We start from the raw sequence: 19,841 nt of genomic DNA on the forward strand, positions 1-19,841 counted from the left end.
TTGGAATAAGATGTTGACTGAGAATGCTGGAAGTTTCTACAGCAAGTATTTTCAAATGGCCACAAGCATCTATGTGTATTCAGGCCAGCACTGAAAAGAGAAGCTTGGCTGTCTGTGTAACTTCATGTCAACAGTTTGGAATATTAATATTTATTCAGAATGAGCGTTTTCTGAATAAATACATTATTGCTGATCAAGTCTGCACCTTCTTTTTATAACCAGTTCTGGTGTTCTGTGCTGCACCATCAGATTGACATGTTCAGAGCAGGAACTTATTTTTCCATATGGTGCTATGGAAGTAATGAAATCAAAACAACTGTTTGGGTTTTTTTTTTTAATTAGGGAAAAAGAAAAGATAAATTATTATTTTTAGGTAGGTTAAATATACTGAAAGTGTATACTGAAGTTCTCTTACTTAAAAATAAAGGAAAAATCTCAGTAATTGCTTCTTTTCACCCACTTCCCCTTTCTGCTCAACTTCCCTTCAGCAGTGATGTTCCGAATGGATCAGCTTTGACCCAAGAGAACATTGGCCTCCTGTCAAACAATATGGCATCTCTCAGCCTGTCAGAGGACCCCGAGGGAGGAGGAGATGGCCATGACTCCCAGCGAGCGGGGGTGCCACCCACATCTGCTCCATGAAACAAGGCCAGCACACCCTGGAGTTCCTTCTGCTGGGGTGTCGGCAGCTTCCATCTCGTGGTTTTTTTCCCAGGGATGATTGGAGAAACCCAGGAGCAGCAGCAGTAGCAGAGCGGCAGGTCCAGAGGCAATGTGCACAAACACAACTACTAGAAACAAATCCTGCACATAGTTCACATTAACGCATTTTTTAATTAAAAAAAATGAAAATTAGCAGTATCTGCAAGCAATTCAAATTAAATTTGTTTTTGTTCTGTGAATGAACTTTATTTTAATAACTTTGGACGCCTTGAATCCCAGGGCTTAAAAAAAAAAGATATTATATATATACTCTGTTTGATTAATTGTATGATCTTAATGAAGTAGGTTTTTTCTTTTATTTGGTATTATTACATACCCAGTGCATAATTCCTTATTACCTTACTAAAAGAATTAGGCCACTTCCTTGTATGGTTTAAGGATACACAAGGAATGAGGGTTGGAGAGTAGCTGTGAATTTCAGTGTCAAAAGATGTGCAGCAAACTTCATGCTTAAGCAATTCCTCCCATCGTGGCCAGGAGCTTAACCTGGCCTTCTTGTTTAAGTCGCTGCATTTAAACTACAAATGAGAGTCTTTGCAAAGGTGTGGTCCTTTTTAAAGGCTGGCATTGTTTAAGATCTGTGTATGTGAGAATCTGACACCTGAGTATCAACCTGCAGTTTGTCAGGGCTGCACTGAATCCAGCCTGGATTCCTGTGGGGGAGAATTGCACCAAAGTAACCACTGAAGGTGTGGCACAGGTCTTGCCAGAAGTATTGAGAAGTAAAATTTTGCCTGATAGATCTGATATTTCTCTATGTAGATGCTTTGTAGGCATAAGCCAGAGAAGCCATAAGTGTCTTTTGATTCCTTTTTTTTAATTAAAGATTTTGTTTTGCTGCACATTTTTTAACTTTTTTTTTTGGCGTATGCTGAGGTAAGATCCTGGATATGAAGACCTCTTGAGAATGATTTTTCAAGTGCTGCTCCCTCTTTACCTTCTTGGCCTGTCCTCATTTTTTTTTTCTGGGTTAGACTACTAAGTGGGAAAGCACTGGTTATGTAATAAATTACTGCATTGCTTTGGTTGGGTAAAGCAAGAGTTAATAAATTTTCTTGGGTTTTAGTTTTTTTTTTCCTTAACCTTAACTCCTGCTGAGGTTATAGCAACCTTGGGCTAAGCTTTGCATTCATCATACTGTTAAATAAAACAAAAGGGGGGTGGGAGGGGATACAGTCTCACTATTGCCTACCAGTAGGAGAGTCCAAACAGAAGACTCTTTTGAGTAGCAATTATTTAATTTGCCCAGTCAAGGCACCGCGTTTATATACTATTTCACATTGAATTTGATTATGCCCTACAGACCTGGCTGGTCAAGGATTTGATACACATATTGGCTTGGGATTCGAGCTTTCTTTTTTATTTAAATAAAAATTTATATATAAATATATATATACATATATACATAGTTATATCTGTATATATATTGGGTATGTTTTAAGAATTTTTTCGCATGAGCGCAGCTGTTGTGATCAAATGTCTGGGAGGTAGAAGCACTGAATGAAAATAAAAGCATTTTTCAGCACACCCCCCCCACTTTCCATGTGTCTTAACACGGGTTTATTTCACTCTTAGTTGAACTTTGGCCTCTTAATTGCCTCGAGTAGTTCGAAGCTCGCTTTTTTCTAACGCCTCTTTTAACTTTTTGCAAAGAATCGACTTTGCACTGAAACAGCTTCATCTCCCCTTGCCCCTATCCATCTGTAACTCCTACTTGAAGCCGAGCATTCCAGCCACTCCCCTTGGAGCAGAACTGGGGTGATGCTGTTGGGAGCCCATCAGGTCTGCTCCTCCCTTCTCAGCTCTGAGCATGAGGAGGATGAAGGTCTTTTTTTCCTGGCTGCCTGCTCTCAAGTCACCTGGCACAGGCCCTGGGCCTCTCATCCTTCAGTGCAGAGCACCACCCTCAGGTCAGACTTTTCCTTCATTTTAATTAGTTTGCTCCTTCCTGCTGTGTCTTTATTAACACAGGGAGCTCATCTTAGTCAAGATAATTAGTGCAATAGTCTAATCTAGGAGGACAAGCCCAGAATGTGCCTTTTTTTGACTGTAGTAATTGTGGATGTAAAGTTAATTTTCAAAGATGGTTATGATAGGTTGGACCCTACAGATTCATTTGTAATACTAGGAAGAAGATCCTGGAGGGGCAAAAACCTCTTTACCTTTAACTTCCTAGTTCCCTCACCAGGTTAGGGATTATTTTTTTCTCCACATTTTCTCCTGGAAGTAAGCACTGTTTAGATTGCTGGCCTACGTATGATGAATGCTTCCACAATCTGTGGATTAGAAGGGAGACCTTACTGGGGTTTTTTTCTCCTTCATCCAGCTCTCTGTGGTGTACTTTGTGCATAGTGGCCTTGTTGTGATCAGTGTGTCCAGGTGAATGCCCTGTTTGCCCAAAATTATAGTTTGGCTTGTTAAATAGTTTGTTTGATATCTACTAACAGTATTGATTTTTGGCTTTGCTTCATCCCCTCCTCCTCTTACCCTTTTTCTGCTTTTTTTGCAGAAGTTTAGTTGATTAAACAGATCAAACAGCAAAATACAGTGCATGCTCTTAAGTTTTTTCTGGAAGCTGTGCCTAAAGTGTTGCAGTTTTGTGGAAAAACTGGGAGACCGGGCACGGGGACAGATTGCTCTTTATGTAGTGGCAGCATTGATGTTTACAGCTGACAAGCACGAAAATGTCTGGAGTGACTGTATCTTGCTACACTCATTCCTGTAGCCCAGCATTGTCCCAGTTGTACAGGAATTGTGGCTACCTCAGTGAAATTGGTCTTGGCTACCAAGTGGCTTAGTTCCTCCTATTGGGCAAGAAGAAGCAGTATTACCATGGTGTCAGGGCACTGCTGTGTCCTTTGGTAGGTAGGTTAAATTTTCTGCTACACCAGACAACTCTAAACCCTCATTGATATCTGGGTTTCAGCCAGATAGACAGCATGGACAAACCTTCAGAATAGGAAGCTTCAAGTGGTAGGTTAAGCTTCAGTGTGTCAGTGATTCAGTCAGTTATATAGGTGATGTCTCCTCCTTCTGTCAACGTCTCATCTGTCTGTCCTGTGACCTAGTTCTTTTTTCTTAGAGAAGTTTTAAACTTTTTCTTCTGCCCTTCTTGCATGCTGTCCCATTTCAGAGTAGGACTTTTTTTTCTGTAGATCAGACCACCTTTCAAGCTAGCAGCACTTTTATCCCTGTTCTTCTCAAGTTCTCCTCTGTGTAGTTTTTTCTGAGCTGTCTCTCCCCTTTCTGCATCTTTTTCTTCTGTGGCTTGCCCATCCACCCTCCCTGATTGTGTAACAGTGACAGCTTGCTGCCTCAAAACAGAGCATTCAAATGAATTCGCTTAGCCAATAACTTCTGTGAAGTTGCCTTTTCTAATGGTGTTATTACTCAGTGATGCACAAATGTGATATTGCCCCTACTGGTAGGCAAACAGGGGAGCTGTATAAACATGGTAAACTGCTGTTTTTCTTTTAAAGGAGAGCCAAAGACTTGTGCTTTACACTTTTTTCCCCCTGGTGTAGCCATTTTGATTGTCAGACATTTGTGTAGGGTATTGTGAGTTGACTGTATTATCCTAATAACGATTTCCAGAAGTTCATGATTGTCAAGCCTTGCCCATATATTGAATTGTGGAAAATCATTCCATTTAGTCATACAATTTGCAATGTACTGAGATGTATCTGAGGTGTTGTGATGTGTTTTCAGTCTCTCATGCACTCTCTCAGCTGACTGAATGGCTCATTTAGAGAGGGAGGAGGAACTTAGAAATGTTATAATCCAAGAAGCCTTGTTTTTAAGTGTTTCTAAATTGAATACTGATTGAAAATTTCCTCAGTTGCAGTAAAAGATAAATCTGTGTTACAAAAGTGACTGACTTTTAAGTCCAGTGGGACCGAAAAGATTTGTGAAACACTAGAGTTGCATTAAATTAGATGTGGAAGAACCAAACTTGTGATGATATTGTCTCTTGAAAGCATGGATTGATTAAGGTGGGGCAAATTTTGTATTAGAAAGGTCCAGGAGTGAGGCTTTTATTAATAATACAAGAAAGCTGCTGGCATTTCCCTTCCTTGAGCTACTCAAGCTCTCACAGACTTATTACTGAAGTTTTTAGGTTCAGAGAGAAATCTCTTAAAGTCTGAGTAGCATAAACCCTTATTTCCATTGCTATTTACAATTTTGGACTTTAACAAAGCAGACTTACAGGACAGTAATCTGAAAGACCCCCAGTATAAAGTTTCTTTCTCGGACTGGCTCTTTCAGACCTGCTTTTATGGTCCAAGAAATGCCATGCCAGTTTTCAGGAGGCTCAACAGTGGGAGTGCCAGCCACCTTCTCTGCTTGAAAATGGGAGAAAAGATCCAAACATCTTCCATGTGTGCAAATTTCTGTGCTTGTCTGTGTGTGTATGGAGAAGTGGTTTTGGTCCTAGGATAGATAGAAGGAACACAGAGCTATGCTGCTGGGCCATGATGTTACCTTCATATTCAAATTTTGTCATCATTCACTTTCCAGAGCACAGCCTTCCATTCCTGCCTCCTAATGTTGCTGATTGAAAAACAACCCAAAAAAAGTTAGCATGTCAGCAGCTTAATTTCTTGTACCACAATAAAACAATTCCCCTGGGGGTGAAAAAAAGGGAGCAGGAGTTCTTGAGTTGCCTACATGGTAATGGAGTTATGAACTGGAAAAACATCCACCTTGCCTGAGTAAGTGTAAACTGAATTTATGAGGAAAATGAAGCAGCTCTTCTAAGCCACCTTTTGTGTACAGCTGTAGTGCCAAGAGATGGGTGGTTGTTACTTGTGGTAAATCAACATACAGATTATTATGTAGCACAAGTTGATTTGCTCTCTATTCAAATAGACTCTTAAAATGTCAAAAACTTCATTGGGAATTCTCATTTCCATAGTCAGCTGTTACCAACTGCATGTTTCTCTCTTGGAATATCAGGAGATGATAGAGACTAGAGTTGAGTTAAGTTAATTCTAGTTACACAACATAAGAAAGGGATTTGGGAAAATGTTATTCCAGCACAGTGTCCTTCTATAGTTAACATGTGGCCTTTATTTTCTGTAGGAAGAAGAATGTAACTGCTTAGTGTTGTCACAGTCTTTGAAGCACTTCTTGTGATGCAGGTAGAGCCTTGGTTAGCAGAGAAAGGAGAGCAAACTTAACATTTATTTTCTTTATAATTTTATTTCCTATTGACAAGTATACTATTCCATGGTAAGTGTGGTGAGCAAAGAGGCTGCAGCTTTTTCTGAAATTTCCCAGTGTACAGAGCGCATGGCAATGTGGATTTGTCTGCATCAGGAACATCACAGTCATTTGATGCTTAAAATATGTGGCCATAATAATCGAAATTGGATGCCTGTAGCTTAGTAACTTGAATAATTAAATTATCTTTCCCAGGCAATCTTTGCAATTCCGGTGAGTTTGTATGTGATTTATAGTGCTAGTTGCAAGGTCTTCAGCAGTTGGGAAGGTTTAGGTGCCTAGTTGCATCCAGCAAGGCAGCTTTCCTTGGATATACTGGTTGGATGTTTTCATATGCCAGGAAACAACTGTTTTGAAGATCTACAAGCTTTAGGAAAACACAATTGTCCACTTCAATTTGAAAAATACATTATTGTGAAAGATAAAAGCAACAGGTAATGCAGTCTCTGGAAACAAAAAGCATTTGACGTGATGGAATTACATGTGAAATGTATATGAGGTAAATGTATCTGTAAGTGGAAAAAATAAGAAAATATTGTGGAGTATTTGATGCTCAAGAAATTACTTGCTTCTTCGTAATGTTAAAAAGATTTTATTAATAGTTCTGTGGCAGACAGTACTCACAAGTCTTTGGCATCCAAACCAGATTATATATCAGATGGATCCCACAACTGGATGTGTGCACTGACCTCTTTATTTGTAGCTTTTTAAAAAGAAATTTGGCAGCAGCCTTTAATAAATGCATGAAGCAACCTGAGAGGAAGAAGCAGTCCCATTCACATCCCAGCTGCTGCACAGCTCACAATTGGTACCATTCATCTGCAGCCTCTCGTAAGTGAAGCTGATCAACATGGGCAAAACTTAATCACTTGGAGAGTTTTTCCTAATTGTGAGGAGTTCCCATTCCCCCTTTAGCCTCTGCTTGCTGTGTAAGCAGCTTCCATGCTAAAAGGATCTTTCCTTGAAGTCAGCTTAGCAACTGTTCTGTAGCTTGGCCGTTTTTCCCTATTCTCTCTAACTGGTAGCATCGTTTTAAGCTCTTCCCCCCGCCTTGTATATGTTGTTGTGGGGAGGAAGAGGCAAAGCAAGATGTGTGAAAGGAAGGAGGAAGAATTGTGGGATCTGTATGACAGCTCCCACTTCTTCTTTGAAATCATCTACTTCCAGTTGTGGGATTTCTTGATATATGATTTTTTTGTGTGGTTTTTGTAAGTCTAATTTTCTTTGATCTTGTTAGTTCCTTACGAGTCTCCCCGAGACATTCTGCAGTCATTATCACCTTTTTGGGTGGAGTTTATTTTATTTTTTGGGTTGTTTGTTTTGTTTGGTTTTTTAAAATAACTTTTTAACATTGGTGCATATATGCTTGGGATAGAGCTCATGTAATTATCCAATCGTATTGATTGTATGTGATTGTGCCCTGCAGAGGTATATTTAATAAAAAATAAAATAAAGGATAGTCTAGGTAATAAAGAAGACCATGAGATCTGTTGAGTCAGATTATGAACTATTTCTTAAATTTATTTAGGGTCCTAGATAAGTGAAATTCCATCTGCTGTTCTCACAAATCAGTGCTAAACAAAATGTCACTTATTCTCTCTTTGTGTTTTCCTTGCTTTTCTTCTTCTGCTGTTTTCTTCCTTTCCTGTTTCTCTTTCCCATAAACAAAACTCAATCCTTCATGGGAGTGGCTGACTCTGGGTTGATACTGTGGATATTTATTGTTTGTAACTATCAAAACATTCGCAATAGGAGTAGAGATGAAGTAGAATGTATGAGAAAAATTCTATTAATTGAATTCTTTTGCAAGTTCAGGGGAATGATGAAGTCTTGTACATACAGGCCTGATCATGGGGCAGACGTTCAGAGGTACGTGTGGAATTACTATGTCTTTTCCAGGAAAGGTTAGATGCTTTGCTACCTTTTGGGAAAACTGAGATAATAAAAGGAATAGAAGAAAATTCTCTATATCCAACTCCCTGTGTTTTTACTCCTACAATATACTTTTTAGTCTTGAAAGAAAACCCTTCTAGATATTCTGCTGAAGTGGGACATAATGCATTGAAGGAGGCAAAAGGCAAGAGCATCCAGAGATTTGAAAATCAGTATTGGTTTCCTTTATTTAATTCTCAGACCTATAGAGCAACGGTGTCACTCAGTGGGAAAGAACATGGGAGTGGAGACCTACTGTACATGCACGGCAGTTATATAGAAAAAGCCATATGCTGAAATGTTTCTTCTTCCCTCTTCACCTTGCTTTTCTCCCTCTTAGAGCTGACTCAACTTCACCTTGCTCTCACGGAATGTCTGAGGGTACTTTGAATTGCAGATTGAACTAAGAAAAGAGTGGAAAAGTGATTCACTATTTGGTTTGTAAATAGATGGAAGTGTCTACAAGGTCTTATCTGCTTTTTTTGTCAGCATTTATATTAAGTGATAAATGAATGAAGAACATCTTGAAACATTTCTTGTTTTCTGTCTGGGGTGAATGTACATATTTCTAAATTTTGTGTGACAGGTAAGACATGTCAGACCATCTGAGTAAGATTTTCACCAGCTCGAAGTGTGAGTGTTCTGTGCCGGGCTGGAGCATGAGACAAAGAGCAGAGAAGCCACATGTCTCCTGGGTTTGGTCTGCGCTTTTGACCTGTTGACAAAGTGGCTCCTTCACTTGTTCACCAGAGGTGAACAAGAAAACATACTCAAAAAAATCAGTTTTGTTAATTACTCAGACCCTTCAGGGCAAGGAGTGAGCAGCATTTGTCTAACGTTGAGCCTGGTTTGGAACTTGCCTTAAAGTGAGAATACATTTTGCTCCGCAGTCTGCTTTGTGGTTTTTAGTCTTCTCCTTTCACATCTTTTTGTGGTCTTTAACAAGTCATTGTCTTTAAATCTGAAACTGGATGAAGCTGCTGCTTCACTGAAAAACTGCTCCTTCTACTCCAGGGCAAGCACAGCCTTCTGCCCCTCGAGTTTGTGCATAATGTTCATGACTATTGTCTTTATTACTCTTGAGCCTGGGCACCATGGATCAAGGTAAACTGTGTTTTACTGGGCTGAAGCCCATCACCGCTCATTATTAGGCCCCCTCTCGCTTCCACACTTTTTTGCTGGATGACTTGAAGCATTCAGTTCCTATAAAGGAATTGTATTTAGTGGGAAATCCAGCGGAAAACTAAGTTTCAGTTTGTGATGATTTCCTCTGCCCTTTCTCCCTAGTTTTCGGATTCAGGATCCTCAGGTAGTCACTCACTTCAGAAAGTAAAAAAAAAGAGCTGAAATCCTACAGTGGCTGGCTTTTAAAGGGAAGATCTGAAGCACTGTGTGGAGTCAGATCCCCTGGAAGGATGTGGTGGGTGCTCTGCATCAGGAGAGATTGGGGGAAACTTGATGGGTTTCTTCATGTGAAAAGGGGGGAGACCAGGCTTAAGTGGATGGTACCTGCTGGAATTTTTTTCCCTTTGGATATGGACAGCAGGATAGAAAGAATCTTGAGAATGCCAACTTGGGAGATTGCTTGATCCCATCTCGCTCGGTGAATGCAAGAGTCATTTTCCCTGTGAGACTCAACAGCAACCACCCAAAGCACAAAACAAAATTAAGGCAATTTTTGTTCCTCCTCACCAATCAGGTATGTTTAAGAAGTGTTTCTTTCCAGCCAGGATGTGTTCAGTTGTTTCTGTAACCTACTTCCTCCTAAGTGTGAGCTCCAACTCCCTGTCTCCAGGACTAAAAGTGTGGGAGAGACTAAAACCAAAGCATGATGCTTCATCTGTCTGGCCACAGGCTGCCATGCTTCGGTGGTGGATGGTTTTGAGCCTCTGATCTTTGCTTTGGGAGTGAAACAGTCCCTCTGTTAGAGCTAACAAGGCATCTAACAGTTTGTATTAAGACACTGGCCACCTTGGGTGCTTCCTTAGGGGACAGCTCTGCTCAGATGCAAGTGCTGGGTTGTTGCTTGGAGCTGAACAAGCCATAAATTACCATTTACATGCTTTAATTTTACTCAACTACCCTAGAATAAATGCTTTGGGAGCTCTCTGGGATGTGCACAGTTGTTTGCTTTTGATTTTACTGCTTTAAACTATCTCTGAGCACTGGGTAAATGGAAACCTGTACTTGGATGTCTGCCTGGGTCTGGGGCATCCCTAATCAATGGGATCTGAGCATGTCAGTTACCTCAAAAAATTAAACCAACAGCCACCTGAAGTAACAAGGAACACTATGTGAGCCCTTTCTCCTGGAGGACATTTTTTACATTACCCATCAATTTATCTCCACAATCTCTGTCCCATTTAACTGTGTCCCATACTGATAAAGTAAGATCTTTTACTTAACCCAAACCACTTTGCAATTGCATTTTCCATTAAGGGAAAATATTATTCTTACTGGAGGCTAGGAACAGAATGGCTTCAGCATCTGCTGAGCCAGCCTGCTCCTGGGATTTGAAATTCAAGTGACGACGCTGCAGAATTCGTAGAGCAGCTGCATCCTGGATCAGAAATGGTGTTCAGTCCTGCTCACTACTCTGCCTTGTGAATCCAGACAGGAGCTGGGGGAACTGCTGTTAATCCTCAGCTTTCCAGCTGTGTAAGTGAAAGGTCGCAGAATCACAGAATATGCTGGTTTGGAAGGGACCCACCAGGATCACAGAGTCCAACTCCTGGCCCTGCACAGGCACTCCAACAATCCCACCCTGTGCCTGAAAGTGTTCTCCAAATGCTTCTGGAGCTCTGGCAGTCTTGGGGCTGTACCTGTTCCCAGTGGACCCTGTTCCAGGTGAGTGTGTTTAAGATGGGATGTATTTGAAACTGCAGAATGTGAAGCAGGGCAATTTCTCCCAACTTTTGTCTGTTCAGCAAATGGGGAACAGGTGACAGGGCTTGGGACAGATGGGGGAAACATTTTGCTTAGCTACAAGATCCCAAAGTTAGCTCTACAAATAGTTTTTATAATTTTTATTCAAACTCTTGAAGGGTTTGAGGTTTTTCTCATGGGATAAGCGATTCATTTTCTGTGGGCAAAAACTGAGGGCCTGTGGGGTAGGTGCTCAAACTCTCCCTTGTCGGATTGAACTTTAAAACCTCTTTCAAACCAAACATTGCCTCTTTTTTTCCTACTCTTTGCTTAACCTTCGGCAGCTGGTCATCAGCCTTTGGCCTTAGCATCCTACTCCCCTCCCACCTTCCCCTGCTGCTGTGTCTGCTCTGTTTGAGCACAGAAATCCAGTGGGGAATCTACCCTGCTTTGGGCTCAAGCAAGACTGTTCTCTCAAAAATTTGCATTTACCTCCTAAAAGCAGAAGGCTGGAGGTACAGGGGCAGGTAAGAGAAAGAGATTCCCCTCATTTTTCATTGTTAATTAATTCCTTGAAACAGTCTCTTTTCCTTTAGTAGAAGCCTATGAACTTTAGGTGCTGCCACAGTAGCTTTTTGCTCTGTTAGAGAGTCCTCCCAGCCTAGCGCTCATGAAGCTTTCTGAATTGTCTGGCTTGACTTTTATCCCCAGCCTGCACCAGTTGTGGTGTGGAGGGCAGTTAATGAGGTCAGGATGCCTGAGTAATTGCTGGCTGTGAAAGAGCACTGCTGGTTTGCTTTGGCTCTGGTTTTGGGGTGTGAGACAATGGGGAAGGTTTCTCAAGCACCTAAATTACTCCCAAAATGGTTTGAGCTGTTTTGCATTAACCAGGCTGTGTAGCACAGTGCGTGGGTGCTGTGGGACATTACCACCACCACCAGCAGCCCCAGTAGGTTCAGTGGGGTGGATGCTGGGGGTCTGCAATCCCAGTTAATCACCCTGTCTTACAGCCTTGGAGCAGTGGGATGGAAACAGCGTGTGCTGGTGAGAGCCAGCCATATTGCACAGCAGCCAAGGGATCGGGGAGTTTTCTCGATGCTTCCCCAGAGCCTTCTGATTTTGAATCAGCAACTTTTTTCTTGCTTTCTGCACTTTTTGTTGCTTCACCCTTGTAAGAACCTTTTCTAATTTCTACATTCCCCCTTGCCAGTAAGCCCTTTCAGGCAGTGCTGTTGTGGGAACGCTTTTGGTACCCTTCCAGGTTGACACATGGAGTGTGTGTCGGTGCTGCAGAGGAAAAAGGAGTGTTGAGGAGCTGGAGGGGAGGAGGAGTGGGTTTTGGCCAAATGCTATGACAAAGAGCTGCTCTAAGAAACAGCAGGGGCTCTTGCCTGTAACGGACAAGATTGGATGTGTCAGAGGCCGGGTCAACCTGAATAGATGGTAAAAGTAGATTTAAGGCATTAGCATGATGTCCTGAATTGATGGAGTCGGGACTTTACTGCAGAGTAAAAACAGGGAGTCTTTCTCATTTAATCAGGACAGGTGACCTCCCTGCTCTTGTGCTTTGGCCTTTAAATATGAGGTTGGGTTAGCAGCACTTTGTGTGGTGGCAAACACACAAAGTGTGCTTCTGGCTTGAGAGAAGCAGGTGTTTGTCCTTGTACAGACAGGGTCAGGACATGCCTTTCCCTGGAGGTGAGTGGAGTGACAGGCAGGGACCATGGTGAGGTTGTCCCTTCCATGGTGGGACTAGCCACAGGTGCCTTGGTGCTGCTGGAGCTGCAGGACTAAGTGGGTGAGGGAGGGCTGCTGCAGACAATGAAGGGCTCTGCTCCCAGCCCCAGCATTGCTGAACTCTGGAGCGTGTCTGGCTTGTTGCTGGCTAACTTTTCCTGTGGGACTGAAAGTTTCGGAAGAACAGCACTTCCTGGAGTATTTTCAATTGTCTTAATACTTTTCCTTTCTCTTGCCCTGGGTCTTGTTTATTGTTTTTGTAATTGGTTAACTTCCCTCCCTTTTTAGATTTTTTTTTTCCCTTTGTGGTGTTGCATCTGTCCTAAACCTTTTGCAAGATAATGTGTGTGTCATTACCAGCCAGAGCTGTGGCCATGGCCTGAGTGAGTCCCTCTTGTTTTGCTGTGCTATCAACAGCCTTGGGGCTCCAGACAGTCTTGGTGGCAGATGAGGTAGTTTCTGCTTTTGCAAAGGAACTGGAGTACAGATGAAGTCATTGGCCAAGAGCCCAGGGAGGGAGTTGTGGAAGACCCCAGAGGTCTCCCTCATCCCAGATCAGCCTTTGAGCTGCTCCCATTTCCCTCCAGCAGGTGCTGACCCACCAGCACTTAAAGATCACAGCCACGGGGGTCACCAGTGATACATGCAGATGACTTTTAATTTAGTTTCTCAGAAGGCAATGCTTGGTAGCCATGGCAGTATGTGAAGGCAGGCAGAGACTTACTCAACTTCAACACATTTGAAAAAGTGCCCTGTAGCAGGCAAGACCTGGGCAGGCTGCCAGCCCCTCCCAGTAGTTGTTTCCCAAACTGTTGTGGCTGTGGTGCTTGAGCTTCCTCCCATGGAGTACATAAACAAAGCAGTCATGCAAAGGGCACCTTAGAACCGCAGCATGCAGGACGTGCTCTGTCCTGGGATGGCTCACGAGGCCTTGCTGCCAGAGCTGGTGGGTGATGGGATTTAGGAGGAAATTGTTCCCTGTGAGGGTGGTGAGGCTCTGGCACAGGTTCCCAAGAGAAGCTGTGGTTGCTTCATCCCTGGAAGTGTCCAAGACCAGGTCAGGCGGGGCTTGGAACAGCCTGGTCTAGCTAAGGTATCCTTCCTATGGCAGGGCATTCAACCAGATGATATTTAAGGTTCCTTTGAATTGAAATTTACTTAAATTCTGAGGTTCAGTGTGCTTTAGCAAAGGGGAAAATATAAATTATCTCTCTCTTGCAGGGAGATTTTCAGAGACCTGCTTTTGCTGGAACACAGTAATTACCATTAGCCTGCACTCTTTAGGTACCAAGGACAACCAGTTTGCACTGAGGTGGTATAAACTTCGGACAGGAATCGGTGTGATGCACCAGCTACACCATGCATGGTTATAAAGTACATTTTTGGTGGATTAGAGATGCACAGTCCAAGGAGGGACCAACTTCCTTGGAGACCTTTTCCTTATCACCTTTCTTCTCTGCCATAGGATCTCCTGCATCAGTAACTGAAAAGTACTGCATAGCAGGGGTGAGCCTGGCAGGGTCCTTAGCTGCAGCCACCTCTCTGGCCAATGGGGAGGACTCAAAAGTTCAAATCCTCCATTTTGGTACAAACTTGTCAGGACTGAGCCTGCTGCTTAAAAAGAGGGGCCCCAGGTCACTGGAAAAGCACTGGTTTCAGCATATTCCTTCTAGAAGATTTGTGTGCTCACAGGCAAGCTTGTCCTGCTGCTATCTGTCTGTCCTCATTTGTCCTGCAGGTCCAGGGCAAGAGGATGATTGGGGGGGACTGTGGGGCTCCTGTCACTGTGCTGTTGGCCGGAAGGGAAGCGCGGGCCGCGGCGGCAGCGTGGCTTTCGCGGCCAGGCAGCGTGTCTAAGCTCTGTCTCTGGTTCCAGGACAATGCGGCTCTTTGTGGCGTGTCTGCTCAGTGTCTGGGGGCTGGCTGCCCCTGAGCGCTACACCGTGGAGGACATCTGCACCGCGAAGCCACGCGACATCCCGGTGAACCCCATCTGCATCTATCGCAACCCCGAGAAGAAGCCCCAGGAGGGTGAGGGGCAAGAGCCAGCAAAGGACAAGCTCCCGGAGTCCACCAACCCCCGCGTCTGGGAGCTGTCAAAAGCCAACTCTCGGTTTGCCGTCGTCTTCTACAAGTACCTGGCTGACTCCAAGGACAACGGGGAAAACATCTTCATGTCACCCCTCAGCATTTCCACGGCCTTTGCCATGACCAAGCTTGGAGCCTGTGGCAGCACCCTCCAGCAGCTCATGGAGGTTGGTGGAGATTCCTCAGCCTTTTCCTGTAGCAGGTCTGAAGGACAGGAAAGGTCTAATGGCTACTCTCAGGGTCAGGATGGCTCCTTGCCTTGGGAAGGAAATCCCAAGTTGGAAGGACCTTAAAACTCATCTTGTTCCACCCTCTGCCATAGACAGGGACACCTTCCACTAGACCAGGTTGCTCCAAGCCCCTTCTCTGGATTTGTTTAGATCCAGCTCTTTTCCCTTACTCCCTGTTTGGATCCAGCATTCCTGGGTCTGAGAGATTAGTTTTCATCTAGAGGACAGGAAGCCCATTTGGAAGGTGAGGGAAGGGAATGGCAACAGTTTGCTTCTTGCAGATTGAGCTAAAGTTTTCCTTATGTAAAAAGCAGGAAAAGCCACGCTATCAAGTCCCGTTGGCAGAGGGACTTTTTCATGTTCCTTCTCTCTCCTCCTTGGAATAAAAATCAGACACATGGGAGACCTTGCAGTCCACCTGACTTCCAGGGCTGGGGCACCTGTACACGGGGAGCCTCTCCCTCCACCTGTTGGCCCTATACTCAGGGGATAGTTCTGATCCCTGACTGAGGTAATTCTGAGTTCTGGCTCTTCCATGCAACTAATTTAACTCCCTGCCTGTCCCAGCACCCTTCTCAATGTCAGACCCACTCACCTGCTATGGGGGGTTTGGTGCTGCCCATACCTTTTTCTCCAGAGGGAGATCTCAGCACAGAGAAGCCTTTCTCCCTGCAATGAGGTATGACTCAAACTGCTCTGCTTGTCCCCTCTGTTGCTGTTCTTATAGATCCTGCCTCTGCAACAAATAATGTTGGGGGTCTCCACACAGCCTGAGTGGAGCAGCTACAACCACACCTCCAGAATCTTCCCTTGTGTGTTCCCCTCTGTGCAGCCCTTCCCACTGGAAGGGGAGCCTTCTCCCATGGAGCCACCCACACTCCTAATCCGCCCTTTTCCTATGAAATGGCTGCTTACACCAGCTTTGCCTTACAGGAAACAGTGCCAAAGGTCTTGGAGGTTCATAAAGAGCAATGTGCTGTGGGATTTTCTGTGCCTTAAAGCACTGAGGTTGGATAGCTGTAGACAAATCATAATTGTCCTTCCAGCTGGCAGCTGGGAACAGATAAAAAATTCCCTGGGCTGCAAAAATCTACCCTCAAAATGATTGCTACATATTCCCATTCCCTGTAAAAATAGAAAAGATGTACCACAAGTAGTCAACAGGCCATGAGAATTCCTCCTGGGAAGGAGCAGCCTTTAGCATTATCACAGGAGGGTTTAGCACATGTGAGTCCTCCCATGACCTGGTGTGACCCAAGGGCTGCCTCTGGGCCCTGTTGGTGCAATGCTCATCTCTGGGGTGTGTAGGGGGTTATGACCCCATGTCATAACATAAAATTAACACCGTGCTAATTTTAACAGCACTTAAAGGAGAAGCTGGGGCCAGTCAAAGGCAGGGTAAAGAGAGCAAGAAAACTGGTGTTGGAAAGAGGAGCAGCACCTCCACATCTGCGCAGAGTTTAATCCTCCATTTGGACTCTCCAAAGGAGGTCCTGGGCTGGTGATGTGTTGATTTTCCGTAAATTTGGGTTCCCACACGTGGAGGGTGAAGCTCTGAGGACCTGCAGATTTGTTGCTGTTGAGGCAAGGGCTGCACCTCCATTATCCTCTGGGGCCCAGGAGCACAAGAGCCTCCTCATGGATTCCTTGTTGCTGTTTGGCTTGTCCAGGTCTTTCGATTCGACACCATTTCGGAGAAGACATCGGATCAGATCCATTTCTTCTTTGCCAAGCTGAACTGCCGCCTTTACAAGAAAGCAAACAAATCCTCAGAGCTGGTATCAGCCAACCGACTCTTCGGGGAGAAATCTTTGGTCTTTAATGAGACTTACCAGAACATCAGTGAAATTGTTTATGGAGCAAAACTCTGGCCCTTGAACTTCAAAGTGAGTTTGAACTACTCAGGATTTTGCTTTTCTGTTTGGTTCCACTCCCCACCCCCAGTCCATCCCTGTCTTTTGCCCAGAGGAAGTGCTCTGCTCTGGATGTGTGGGACATGAATGAAAGCAGTAGGGAATCTGGGATGCAGCTCCTCTTGCCTCAGCTCACCTTAACCACAGCCACATCCCCACCCATACCTCAGCTTCATTGTCCTCCCCCAGCACATACTCTGTGAACCTGTCTCTGGCAGAAGGGGTATGAAGAGATGTTTAAAACCCTTGGCTTAACGTTTCTTTGGTCTCTTCCTTTAGGAGAAGCCAGAACTTTCCAGGCAGATCATTAATGAGTGGGTAGCTAATAAGACAGAGAAGCGCATTACAGAAGTGATCCCAGAAAGTGGTATTGATGATCTCACTGTCTTGGTCCTGGTCAACAGCATTTATTTTAAGGTACAGCTAACAAAACTGGGGAGCAGCACACTTCCCTGGAGGAGACATGGTGCTCATGTTTGTTTTCCCCCTCTCCTTTTTAGGGGCACTGGAAATCGCAGTTCCCAGCTCCAAACACAAAACTGGATATATTTCATAAAGGCAATGGTGAGACCTGCCAAGTCCCAACTATGTACCAGGAGTCCAAATTCCACTACACATTCGTCTCCCAGGACAAAGTCCAGGTGCTGGAGCTGCCTTACAAAGGGGACGATATCACGATGGTGCTGGTCCTGCCCAGTGCTGGGACGCCGTTGGAAAACGTGGAGCGAAACCTGACATCGGAGAAGCTGCAGGGCTGGATAGATTCCATGAAGGAGACGTCTCTCTTCGTCTACCTCCCTCGCTTCCGTGTTGAGGACAGCTTCAGTGTCAAGGAAAAGCTGAGGAAAATGGGGCTGGAAGATCTCTTCAGTCCAGAAAACGCCAGACTCCCAGGTGAGATGTGGAGATAGGGCAGGGTAGAGGTGAGGAGCAGCCGTTCCTCCCTAGATGGCAAGGCAGTAGGTGCAGCAGCACATGAGGAATGAGAACATGAAAGCATTTTTGTGTTGCTGCAGTCAGTGATGGACTCTCTGGTAAAGTCCCACCATGGACACTCAGCCCTGCTCTGCATTGAGGACAGGGCAGTTAACAATCAGTTGCACACGGAGGAGGATGTTTTTGTTTTGGGGCAGCCATGCCTTCTGCCTGATCCCAGGCCATGAAGGATGGGAATGTGTTCTTTCTTGAGCTGTCTCTAAACTCACAGTTTTCCCTTTGTATGTTTTTGTATTTCAGGTATCATTGCAGAGGGCCGCACAGACCTGTACGTGTCTGAGGCTTTCCACAAAGCCTTCCTTGAGGTGAGCTTTGTTCTGTGCCAGCGTGTCTTCCTCTTGCTTTTTAAAAACAAATATTAAAGGGGAAAAAAAGAGCTCAGAACCTACAGTGTTCACTTCTCAGCAGGCCGGGGCTGTGGAGGGAGGCTGGCCCCTGCTTTCTGTGGAGGAGGAGGGTGAGCCCTCTCCATGCTGCATAATGCCTGTATTTTAATGCCATCTTCTCTCTTGGTTGGCAGGTGAATGAAGAAGGCAGTGAGGCCTCAGCCGCCACAGCCGTCACCATCTCTGGCCGTTCCTTCCCTATGAACAGAAAAATCTTCAATGCCAACAGGCCCTTCCTGCTTTTCATCCGGGAAGCCTCCCTCAACACCATCATCTTCATGGGCAGGATAGCTGATCCTTGCTCCTAAAGGGGCTGGTAGGGCCTCACCTCTCCCTCCTGTACCTCGGGAAAAGGGGAGGTGGGGTATTGCTACAAAGCGTGGGCTGCTCCTGGGGTGGTTGGTCTTGCTCTTTGGTGCCAGCTGCAGGGAGGGACTGCATCCAGCTGGGCTGTCCCTGCTCTTCCCTGCCGTGTCAGGTGAGGGGGCTCCTAGGTCACCTCACCTGTCCTGTCCTCCGTGTCAAGGAAAGCTGAATTTCATCTGGCACCAGTATTTTTGTGGCACCCAAGTCCAGCATTGCTGTCCTTCCTGTGCCCAACCCTCTGTAACTCTAGTCACTTGGTTCATTAAAACCTATAGATCTGTATGGAACAGACTGCTCTCTGAATGCACAGTTTACACTAAGCCACCTCCTAGACTTAAATTCTTCTTTTCCAACAAATGAGGCCCCACACCAGAAAGGTGAGTGCAGGAGCAGCAGCCTAAGGCTTGTGCTGGCTGGGCTGGGAACACCCTTCTGCGGCTCCCTGCGGGTGGAAGAGCTGCCACACAGCCGTGCCCTGCATGCCAGCAGCTCTGGTGTGGCCTGTGTGCCCAAGAGCTGGGAGTCACTACTGACAGTCTTGCATAGCCAAGGCTGTGAAACTCTTTTTGAATATTAAGATTTCATCTAACAGTTCCTGCAGCAGCAGTGTCCATGAACCATGACAGGTAAGGTAACCAGTACCTGTAGCTTTGATAAAAATAAATAATTTCACCTGCAAGTTTACTCCAGGAGCTGAGGTGTCCTGGTTTGCTGCCAGGCCACATGTGATCAGACCTCTTTTCTTCTCAGGGTGGCTGTACTGCTGTATGACCTTTGGCAGGGCTCTCCTGAAGATGCAGATTTCTCCATTTCAGGCAGCTGTTTCAAACCCAACAGTGAAAGCACAGTTCCTGTCCTCAGGAGGTGATGGAAGTGGTGTGTGCAGACAGTGGGTTGCACTCCCCAGAGGGCCATTTGCTCTGGATTTTGTAGGACCAGTGAAATATGCACCTTTGTAAAGCTTCTCTTGGCAGGAATTGCCGGAGCAGCCACGCAGTGAGGGAGTTAACTTGGATAGAGCTGTGAGGTCAGATCTTTGGTCACTGGTTTTTGAAGCTACCAGGGATTTGACTCATTCCTGTTCCTAGCAGGATTGTTTGAGCATCTGTGCAAGCAGTGTGTGATCAGGACATGGAGAGACTCCTCCATTGTCCCATGGGCTATGGCAAACCGTACACATCCCAGACGTGTCCTTTATGGGCTGACATGCTCCCCTGGAGCAGCACCTTGGAAAGGAGCTGTGAAGGGCTGGGACCCTGGGAGAAAAGGGGAAATACTTTAAAAGTAACAAAGAGTTCAGAAAGCAGCTCTTCCTCTCCCTGCCCTCCTCTGGCAGTTACCAGTGTGGCTTTTCTTGTGGATCCTATCTTCTGTCACTGAGA

At 45.0% G+C, this 19,841-nt stretch overlaps 2 protein-coding genes across 17 annotated transcripts in view; both read left to right on the forward strand.

Moving 5' to 3' along the window:
* RC3H1 (ring finger and CCCH-type domains 1) overlaps positions 1-7,432 on the forward strand; it is a 62,693-nt gene extending 55,261 nt beyond the window's left edge. For 11 of the 15 annotated variants that reach the window (XM_058421716.1, XM_040073412.1, XM_040073409.1 and 8 more), the window contains one exon: positions 489-7,432. In XM_058421716.1, the coding sequence (XP_058277699.1) occupies positions 489-642 (154 nt within the window). In that variant the 3' untranslated portion in view covers positions 643-7,432. The remainder of the gene's footprint in view (positions 1-488) is intronic. The other 4 variants (XM_040073414.1, XM_040073423.1, XM_040073418.1 and 1 more) reach the window with 1 other exon arrangement.
* Positions 7,433-7,570: 138 nt separating this feature from the next.
* Positions 7,571-19,474, forward strand: SERPINC1 (serpin family C member 1). 2 transcript variants are annotated; one of them, XM_040073430.2, is made up of 7 exons: positions 7,571-10,725; positions 14,357-14,735; positions 16,469-16,684; positions 16,991-17,128; positions 17,212-17,605; positions 17,948-18,012; positions 18,228-19,474. In XM_040073430.2, the coding sequence occupies exons 2-7, from the start codon at positions 14,361-14,363 to the stop codon at positions 18,399-18,401; spliced, it is 1,362 nt and encodes a 453-aa protein (XP_039929364.1). In that variant the 5' UTR covers positions 7,571-10,725; positions 14,357-14,360; the 3' UTR covers positions 18,402-19,474. The 2 variants fall into 2 exon arrangements, with proteins under 2 accessions (XP_039929364.1, XP_058277700.1); XM_058421717.1 differs by lacking the exon at positions 7,571-10,725 and having other exon boundaries at positions 14,243-14,735.
* The last annotated feature ends 367 nt before the right edge of the window (positions 19,475-19,841 follow it).

Source organism: Hirundo rustica, chromosome 9 (assembly GCF_015227805.2).
Source record: "Hirundo rustica isolate bHirRus1 chromosome 9, bHirRus1.pri.v3, whole genome shotgun sequence".
NCBI classification, from domain to species: Eukaryota; Metazoa; Chordata; class Aves; order Passeriformes; family Hirundinidae; genus Hirundo; species Hirundo rustica.

Coding starts and splice junctions, on each gene's coding strand:
- SERPINC1 (XM_040073430.2), top strand. CDS start 14,361: ATGCGGCTCTTTGTGGCGTGTCTGCTCAGTGTCTGGGGGCTGGCTGCC. Junction 14,736..16,468: donor CCCTCCAGCAGCTCATGGAG/GTTGGTGGAGAT, acceptor TGGCTTGTCCAG/GTCTTTCGATTCGACACCAT. Junction 17,129..17,211: donor TCAACAGCATTTATTTTAAG/GTACAGCTAACA, acceptor TCTCCTTTTTAG/GGGCACTGGAAATCGCAGTT.